At 37.1% G+C, this 10,161-nt stretch overlaps 1 protein-coding gene across 1 annotated transcript; it reads left to right on the top strand.

Moving 5' to 3' along the window:
* The first annotated feature begins 104 nt into the window (after positions 1 to 104).
* LOC122570832 (sodium/potassium/calcium exchanger 4) lies at positions 105 to 9,371 on the top strand. Its single transcript, XM_043733708.1, has 8 exons — positions 105 to 292; positions 5,341 to 5,514; positions 5,764 to 5,951; positions 6,127 to 6,367; positions 6,739 to 6,864; positions 7,144 to 7,359; positions 7,474 to 7,575; positions 7,732 to 9,371. Exons 1-8 carry the CDS (start codon positions 244 to 246, stop codon positions 8,073 to 8,075), a joined length of 1,440 nt encoding a protein of 479 aa, XP_043589643.1. The 5' UTR covers positions 105 to 243; the 3' UTR covers positions 8,076 to 9,371.
* The last annotated feature ends 790 nt before the right edge of the window (positions 9,372 to 10,161 follow it).

A 10,161-nucleotide genomic window follows, 5' to 3' on the forward strand; every position in this document is an offset into this window, starting at 1 on the left:
AAGGAATAAATTTGAAGGGAATAAGTAATGCAAAATGCTTGATTGTGTCGGAATAGAATATATACGGTACGACGTTCAATTTTCAAGGAAGCCATAACGACGATTAGTGCGATGACGATTTCGCATTTTGACCGCGGCACGATTCAGCGGGCGCGATGCGCGAGAGATGAGAAGAGAAGAGTTAGAGGGAGGGGCGATTCCAACAAACGCTGCCGGACTTCGGAGTAGTTGTTAATGTAGTATATGTGTGACAACGGGATTGACAACATGGATACGTCTGACTTAGGAGGAGGTTCGTTCAAATATATTTTGAATATTATCGGGAACGGATGCTTTTTTATGGTATATGTTCGATCGATACAAGAATGGTTAGGGGGGTGTGCTTCGATGGCGGTGAAAGATAGAACGGAATGATATTAAAAAATCGGAATTAAAGTATCGAACAAGGTGGAGGAGACGTAGGAAGAGAAGGAACAGGAGGAGGTGGAGGAAGACGAGGAGAAGGAGGAGGAAGAGAAGGAAGTGGAGGGACAGCAGGATGGCTAACATCAGCATTAGCAGCAGCAATAACAACAGAGGGAAGAGTAGAAGAATAGTATACATCATAAGGAAAAGGAAGATGAAGGAGAATGAGTATGGGGTAGAAAATGAGGCAGACAAATGGAAGAAGGAAGAAGACTGAGAAAAGAGGAAAGGGACAACGATGCAAGATCAACTAAAAACAGAAACCAAAAATAGAAAATCGTTCCAAACATTTGGTGCATTTTCAACTGAATTCAATTAAACGTACAGGTGTGTCGTGCGGTGCTGCGTATCGCGCATCAATACTTGTGATTTAGTTTCCGATGATCGATTGGTCTAAAGGACTACGAATAAGACGAGATATTCGAAACTAATTTTGCGCAGAAGGGCGCTTGTCAAAGCACAACGTACGCGTAAAGTAAAATGTTTGTTCATATGAGACGTATGAATTATTCATTATCTCTTTCTCTTTATAAATTGCAAGAGTTCTGTGATCTTTATTTCTACAAGAGATCGTGCGCAGGCTAGAGACATGTTTATCCCAAAATTTATAGAATGAATTGAATCTCGTTGCTCTCTTTTCTCTGTTCGATTACCTTCGCTCTCCTTTCTCTCCTCCTCTCTTTCCTTTCTCTCTCTTTTCTCTCCTCCTCTCTCTCTCTCTCATAAACACTCTCTCTCGCTCTCTCGCTCTTTGCTCTCTAGCTTACGACTGTTCTTCTTCCTTTCTACTCCCTTTACCTATTTTTATTTCATCCCAGTTTCACATCGCATGTCGTTCTTCTATATGAAGGTTAATTGAAACCTTGTTTAAACAATTTGATAAGTTATTGGATATAGCGATCCGTGTCAAAAGATTTAGTTTGTGTTACCGTTAGTGATAATGAAACTTGTTCAAACTCATGGACATCTATTATTATGTACCTATGTATTCGCACGATTCGTTACTCGTAACGAATGCTAAGTTTAACAGATGCTTAAACATTAACATGTTAATTAACATTCGCTGTTATTTGTGGCCTTTGTGTTGATAAATTATTGTTACTTTTTTTATTTAAATATAATACGATGCCCGTTAACGTACGTACAATCATGAGACACGTTGGTATTATAATTTTTATAAAGGAATCATAAAATGAATCGGCGCAACTATATGTATATATATATATATATATATATATATATGCATGCAATATATATATACATATACATATCTATTTCAATAGATAGCCGTGTAATGGAGCAAAGTGAGACGAAGAGGTGAACAGTACTAGTAATATAGCTTATGATTTAGGATTGAGATTTTGAGAAATGTTCCGTCTGGATGTATTTGAACAAAAGTTTATATAATGATAAAAATACTGCCTCCGCTCTCGCATATTGTTCTTTTTGAATAAATATCGAAATGCGAAGAAACGCAAAAATATAAATGAAGAATCCTATGCATCGTACACGATAGATCTTATCGGCAGTCGAAACACAGAAGAAATAATAAAGTTTTGAGTTCTTTCGAAATTGCGACGATGTGATGAAAGAAAAATTAACAGATTGCTAATTGAGAATCAACGTTTAATGATCGACGATCAAGCCGATGGTCATCGTTTGTTTCCAACGAGACGAAACCGTTCGACACCGAATGGTCAAGCCACGTTATATCTAGTTTATACGACGTACATTAGACATGAATGGCATCTCCTCTGCCAACTTGAATGAGAGCAATTTAACTTCTTTAGGTTGCTTAATCGGTAGGAAGTCACATCAACTATACAGCTGTGTAACCTGTACAAGACACCAATACGTGCATCGTTTGCTTCATTACGTCGATTGTAACAGGTTATAGGAGAAGAATTATCAAGATCTAAGAACGGAGGTGAAGAAACAAAGTTGTTAATTTGAACCTAGACAGGACTTTTCTTTCACGCATGTACACCAACAATGGGATATCACTTTCAAATTGATCTTCATTTCCAACGACTGTCATTAATGTATATACAATATACATATACCATGTGTGTGTGTGTGTGTGTGTGTATATATATATATATATATATATATATATATATATACATGCAGATATGTATACGATGTAGAGAAACGTTTAACGACGGAAACTTTAAAATGGGATGAGAGAAAATCACATGGAAAATGTGAGTGACGTTGAATAGCTCCGCAAACGAAGGTAGGAATATGCGCAAAGAGCCCTCGTAAGAAAAACAATATATAATGGAAAAAGGGGCGACTTCGTCGATTTCAAAGTCCTTGAAATATATTAACCAGATCAATATTCTAAACCACTATTTCCTATACATACATATAATCATTGCTCGGCGTTACTTTTCAAGATATTTGCAAGAAACTTGAATTAAATTTAGATTATGATTACACGCCATACTGGAATACACGACCGTAATTTTATATAGCCCAACCTAAACTTAACGCATTGATGAAAGGAAACCATTTGTAATATTATATAAATAGAAAAGGAAAATCAATGTGTTATAGGTTGGGTCAGAGTAGTATCCGGCCGCCATTAGGCGTGAAATAATCCTCAATGAATTGATTGATGTACAGAATGTTGCACTTATTTCAAAATTTTCGATTGGTCAAAAATGTAGTAAATATTTCAATATAACATACGTATCTACTTCCATTGAAAAATTGTTTGTTAAGTAAAATAAGTAGTTAAATAATGCATATAGTATTAAACATCAATTGCTTTATACATAACCTGAAAACTAAAGCTAAACAGCGCAGCAGTTATATGTATAGGAAAAAGTTCTCCAGAATGTTCACCTTGACAACATATTTGAAGGTCATTGAAATCCGTAAACTCGCTCTTATTTCCAATATTTACTGAAAAAGAACATTTTTTCCTTTCGTTATACAACCATTGCTATGAAATACCGTTGTCGCATGCACCACATATTTTAATGAAATTTACGAGAAAAGATCGATGAGAGGGAATATAAAACATTTAATTTGCCTGCCATTTCATTTATTCGGAATGTGTTGGGATATGATAAGGAATAATGATAAACAAGTGCAACTTTGTTATAGAGAGATTATTATGCTGTAAAAATATTGTTAGGTACACTTAAGGTTAAATGAGTTTTGTATCGAAACTTCAGAAATGAATGTACGAAATGAATGTACGAAATGAATCAAACAGAATAGATAAATCAACATCGAATTATCGGGAAAATCAAAGTTTAACAAACTACGGTCAATAACTATAACTTGTTGAAAAGACGCTAGATGAAAACCGAGAAATGCGATAAAATTTAGTGAAGTATCAGACATTTCTCACGATTTACCTATATAACGAAAAATTTTGTAGCGAGAGACATTTATTAGCACTTGTACATAATATCCGTCAAAACTAATGCTCATCGATATTTCATATACTTATAGTTATTAATAAACTAGAGCATTAAACGAATCTATCGTTGAAAGCAGAAATAGTTTTCCTCAATTTTTTTATTTTTGCTATCTTCATCCACTCATCCGTAATAAAAAATGTGCATATGCATGTGTTTGTTTCCGCCTATTTACGTACATGTGTACTTACATAAACGTCGTAGTAAAAGTTGAAAAGAAGATACCAAATAAATGACAAAGATACGATTCGATGATAAAGCTAGAGAGTCGCGAGTGAACAATTGTAGCGATCATTTCTGATCTGCCATATCCAAGAGAGTTATTTGTCTTTGAGTGCGCGTGGGAATGGTTTTCATCGAGTAACTTATGAAACCGAGCAAGCAAATGCTTCGTAAACTATGACACGAACGGTTATTTGAAATTTGTGTACTATTCTTTGTTCCAGCTTACTTTTAAATATATATAGATTAATACGTGTCTACGATAAAATGTTGCATCGTATCATTCGTCACAATTATTTACGTGTTTATATATTACATATGTATGTGTTGCCTTCGAACTTATTTGCCAGTTTAGAATATAAGTTCTGAAAATGAATTTGAACGTTGCAATTAGTACGTATGTATCCAAAATCGGCAGGTGTGTCGCTTATTTATTTTCGAATAGTATATTGGAAACCGCGTCGTTACGATGATCATTGTCGCCACTAGGTCATGGTTTTGTGATTATGAATGAAATTGAATTTTTAAGTAAGACATCTTTCCGGGAAAAGACATTCAACGGGTGAACAGCGAAGGTCAATGAACCGATTATATTTGTAATCATCGTGGCTAGAACGAATGCAAACCAATTATCTGGGTTCGTAATCACATTTGTGGAGCGTGTATTTGACGTTTCTATCCAAGTATGCAAGGTCGTCGCTACTTATGTAATAGATTAACCAAAATCGAATGCCAATAGAATGTAAGCAAACACGATAGTTTTACTGTATACACATACATCCGGTACCTTTAAACAATGAAGATTTATTAAGTGATCGAAAAAAGTCGACGAGAAACATAATGGACGTGAAATAAATATAATGGGATTAAGAGCAAGAAATGGCAAGCAAGAATTCTATGATAACGCCGCGTCGCTCTTATTTCTTGTGATGCGGCCGTTTGCTCCTTCAATATGATATAACAAATATAGGTGAAAGTACGATAGACATCAATGAAAAATAAAAAAATAGGAAAGAAAGTATTGACAATTCGTTCGAATTAGATGCGTTTTTTCGCTTGACCATCGTTCCATCGTCAAATATAAAACTGTTACATTAACTACCTGTTACTATGAAATAAATCGTTACTATGAAATTATCGGTATCCGGGAACAAATATTTTTTTCGACGCATTGGACATGGAATTAAACACATGAAAATAAAAAGATATTATGTTCTAGGTATAAATTGTACACCTCCAGCGATAGAAGACTTTCCACACGACCTTTTCGACGAGAAACAGAGACAGGGCGGAGCTGTCGTCGTGCACGTAATCGTTTCGCTTTACCTGTTTATCGCGTTAGCGGTAGTGTGTGATAAATTTTTCGTTCCCGCAGTAGAAAAGATATGTCACGGTAAGGAACATTTCGCAGTTATTTCTAAATATATTATTTTCTAGGAAGCTACGATTGGTGTCGACTTATAAATATGTTTTTTGCTTGTGTTCGTCTACCTGACGAATAAATTTATTGAATGATTCGAGGGTGAACCAGCTGGTTTGTACGTAGAAGGAAATAGAAGAAGAACGAAGTCAAGTGTGAAATGAACCAAAGTGATACGAATTTCTTGATTTGTTTCTGAATGTTTTTAAATTTCAATTTCAGCACTTTCAATGTCCAAGGACGTAGCAGGTGCTACCTTTATGGCCGCAGCGACGTCGGCGCCGGAACTGTTCGTAAACGCAATCGGCACGTTCATCACCGAAGGTGACATCGGTGTCGGAACAATAGTAGGCTCGGCTGTATTCAATATTCTCGCGGTACCGGCTTGCTGCGGTATAGGTGCTGGGATGGTAAGTTTTTGGATCTACCCAACTTGGTGCACATAGAGTATTGGACAAGTTTTTATTATCGTTTTATTAGTTGACTGCAATTGCGTGCAATTAAGAAACCTATCGATATTCCCTGTATGTATATTATGTATTATGCAACTCAAACGGTCTACGTACGTTAATCGAATACGTACAGGTAGTTCCTCTTGACTGGTGGCCAGTTAGCAGAGACTGCCTCGCCTACGGCGTTACGGTTGCCATTCTGATATGTATCATACACGACGAACGAGTAGAATGGTACGAAGCGTTAACGCTAGTGTTATTGTACATCGTATACATCGCCGTCATGTATTGGGACAAATCGTTTCAGCGATGCACGCGATTCCGTACGCATAATACTGATCGATCGTCAACGGATGATCACCGACACGCGACAGGTAAGAGAACGTGCCTTTCCTCTCTTCTTTAAGCGGCCACAAAATAAATAAAGAACAAACAAATTACCTATTTCTAAGCACTAAACACTTTACTCTGCTCAGATAAACTCGAATAACGATAACGATCTGAATATCGTAATCTTTTTCTTTGAAATCGTAGATATGATCATCTTATATACATACGCATGTGCGAATACATATCTATGTTCTTACTTACGTTTGTGTACGAATGAATGGTACATTCAGTATCGTTGCAAATATAGTTGTGTATCGATTTATTTACAAGGTCTCTTACAATATGTATACTTGCCCCGAACATTTGTATATTTGTCCATTTAAAAAAAGTTAAACACAAAGTGTCGTTTCTTTAGAAGGCAGCACGGAAATTCACATGACAAGATCCGACAAAGTACAATCGGCCGTTGAACAAACTGAACATATAGATCTACCATTGCAAAATGGAGGAACGAAACCTCAAGAAGAGAATCCCGACCCCAGTAAGTAGTATAGAAATTTCACTGGGCAAAATTTAGTATTATCCATTTCGGAAACGGATAAAAAGAAAAATCACTTCTTTCCGAACGTTTCTCCAAATTTTAAACAACGAATAATGGTGAGGGGACGGAGAGCAGGGAGAGAAAGAGAGAGAAAGAGAGAGAGAGAGAGAGAGAGAGAGAGTGAAGCGTGTTGACGGAAAGCGTAGATAGGGAAGAAGGGGGGAGGAGAAGGAGAAAAAGAGGGAAAATAAAAGCGTTGCATACTTTTACGTTGAACAGATTATGAATACGAATTATTGGTTTGGCCGACACGAGCTGGGTGGATAAGAAAAACAGCATGGATTATGACTTGGCCGATTCATTTAATTTTCATGTGTACTATTCCGGATTGTGAAAAGCCACGATTCAAGAATTGGTTTCCGATAACGTTCCTTATGTGCATCATTTGGATTGGATCGTTAAGCTATGTGGTCGCATGGATGATTACTATAATTGGTAATGAAAGTGATATCAAGTAAAAAAAAAAGCGAAAGAACAAATAGAACTGAAATCGTATAAGAAAAAAGAAAACAAAATAGGATGAGGCAAACGTGATTACTTTCTTTTCAGGAGACACTCTGAAAATACCGGATTCCGTGATGGGCATTACTTTCCTGGCTGCTGGTACCAGCGTACCAGAGGCTGTATCAAGCGTAATAGTGGCAAAGCAAGGTAAGCTGATATACGAATAAAACGTATGAAAAATTAGATGAATAATGAATTAATTGGGTATTAATGAGGAACAATTATTAATTTGTGAATAATATTTGAAATGGACGGCGCGATAGTTTCTATGTTAAATCTTTCGATCGATTTATTTTGTACCAGGACACGGCTCGATGGGTATTAGCAACTCGATCGGATCAAACACTTTTGACATATTGTTGTGTTTGGGTCTACCGTGGCTAATTAAATCTTCGTTTTCACCGACACAACCAGGAAAACATTACATCAGTATAAATTCTGGTGGGCTCGAGTACAGTGCCATATCGCTGTTATCGACACTAATGTTACTCTATATTGCTTTTGCTTCGAATAAGTTTCAGCTTGATAGAAAAGTTGGGCGAGCCTGTTTATGTATGTATGCCGTATTTCTGATATTAGCCTCGTTGATAGAACTCAATGTATTCTTCAGGGTAAACTTGCCCACGTGCCAGAGGACGGTCAAGTGATCCGAAATCGAAAGTAGAGTTGCTTAATGATATTTCATACGGTGTTTACTCTGATCCTCGTACGTTCTCCCGAACTTACGAAAAACATTGTGAACCGAAGAACGCTGTTTTACATTATACGAAACTATTTCTTCTCCCGTCTCGTTTTTCGACGAGATCGTCCTTCACCCCGAGGCTCCGTTACTCCATGGCATTCTTTCCTTCGTAATCCATCAACAATGCCTTCTCCCCTATTTTTCTCTCTCTCCCATCTCCCTCTCTTTTTCTCTCTTTTTCTATTTCGCCTTTTTTCTGTCCTTTTTTTCACATCAAATCATCACATACTCGATCACCCTTTGACTTCTCTATTGCGATCAAATTTTATCGTTTCCATCTCTCCAACTCTTTCTCTCGCGCTATCGTCTAATTATTTCGCTTACCACGAACAACATGTAATTTCTAACGTGATTTAGGGGCATAAACAGTAAACGGAAAAAAGAAGAAAACAAGGAAATTTCGTCCTCTGGTAAAAGAATAAGAAAGAGTTTGTCATTCATGCGAGTGCAGGATCCGAATGTTGAAGCGTACTCACGTATTCGTAATGATAGAAAATGTTGGTAACAATGATTAAACGAGTAAATGGAATTAGGAAACAAAACATTGTTAAAATAATAAATAATAAGGTTGTAATAAGATGTCAGTGAATAGAATTGGATTATAAAGAAAAGCGAAAGAAGCTAGAGACAAACGAAGATTAAGAAATCAACAAAAGTACGAAGTATATATAACGAACACGTATGTAACATCGTATATATGTATATTCATATATATACACACACATATATATATGTATATATGAATGAAGTATGCATATGTCCGTGCATGCGTGCGTGCGTGCGTGCGTGCGTGCGTGCGTGCGTGTGTGTGTGTGTGTGTGTGTGTAATGTATGTATGTATGTGTATAATATATGTATATACAGTAGACCGATAGCGTAGAAAAGACTGCCGCTTTTATAAATGTTTCATTTCGAGAAATACAGCACATACATCAAACGAATATGAATACGTATATTGGGTAGCTAGTACGTCCGATTAAATAAAGTTTCGATAATCGGTTATCATTGAGGAACACCATGATAATCGGTTACTGGAACGGGGGAATTACGAAAGTTTCGATAATTGCGCGCCAAGATTGACATCACGTTTATTTGGTAAAATACATTGACATGTACTGAAATTCGCCGCAGGGTGTATATTTAAGTAATCTAAGAACTTAACGAGATTAATAAAGTACTGTAATAAGTTATTAAAAAGAGATTGTTGGTAATTTCGTTTTAATCCTATCGCGAAACACGCTGAACAACCGCTCGGTTCCTTCTTACCGATTTTTCGATTGACAGTGGTTCGGCTAGCGAATGCATCGTATCGATAATTGAAAAGTTACACGTCGCGTTACGATTCTTTCTGCGACTATAACGTATCCGTGTATCGGCAATTGTAATCAATGTCTCCGAGACCTTTGGCACGATTTCAACGAAAGAGTCGATCTGCGAATCCGAGAAGAGCAGACAGCCGTCACACGGCGCAGATTCGTTTCAGCAAGGAGCAGAAACACGTCGGATCACGTTGCAGAATTTTAACAGGTAAGTAGAACGATAAAGATCGCTTTGTGCTTTTTGAAAGATCGGACCACTCTTATTGCTTGGAATGAGATCCGAACAAAGTTTACGCGATACGCAACGTTTACATGTTTCTAGCATTTAGAGCTTAGCGTGTTAATCACCCTTCCTCAAATACATAATCTACGTATACAAAAACTAATTGCGAACTGTACTATGAGGTTCAGTGAATCATGTAGAGAGCAATACGATATTCCATTTATACGATGTGTATTTATGCAAGCGCACGCATGCAATCGCAGCGCGACGTGTGTACCAAACACGTGAAATAGTAGGTGAAACGCATTCAAGTAAGTAAGTATGTGCTAAGCAGTGGATCCATGCTGTATTGGATGGCAGTAGGTCGAGCGCGTATTAGGTCGGTAGGTCGAACAACGTGGGCGACCATAAACGGTTCAGGAAGGGGTCAGCTGCACGTCACCACGCCG

This window comes from Bombus pyrosoma, linkage group LG1 (genome assembly GCF_014825855.1).
Source record: "Bombus pyrosoma isolate SC7728 linkage group LG1, ASM1482585v1, whole genome shotgun sequence".
Lineage (NCBI taxonomy): Eukaryota > Metazoa > Arthropoda > Insecta > Hymenoptera > Apidae > Bombus > Bombus pyrosoma.

Bases quoted from the DNA above. Each gene is read 5' to 3' on its own strand.
- LOC122570832 (XM_043733708.1), top strand. From the start codon at position 244: ATGTGTGACAACGGGATTGACAACATGGATACGTCTGACTTAGGAGGA. The intron at 293-5,340 runs GTTCGTTCAAAT...ATTATGTTCTAG, and splicing joins TACGTCTGACTTAGGAGGAG to GTATAAATTGTACACCTCCA. The intron at 5,952-6,126 runs GTAAGTTTTTGG...GAATACGTACAG, and splicing joins GCGGTATAGGTGCTGGGATG to GTAGTTCCTCTTGACTGGTG.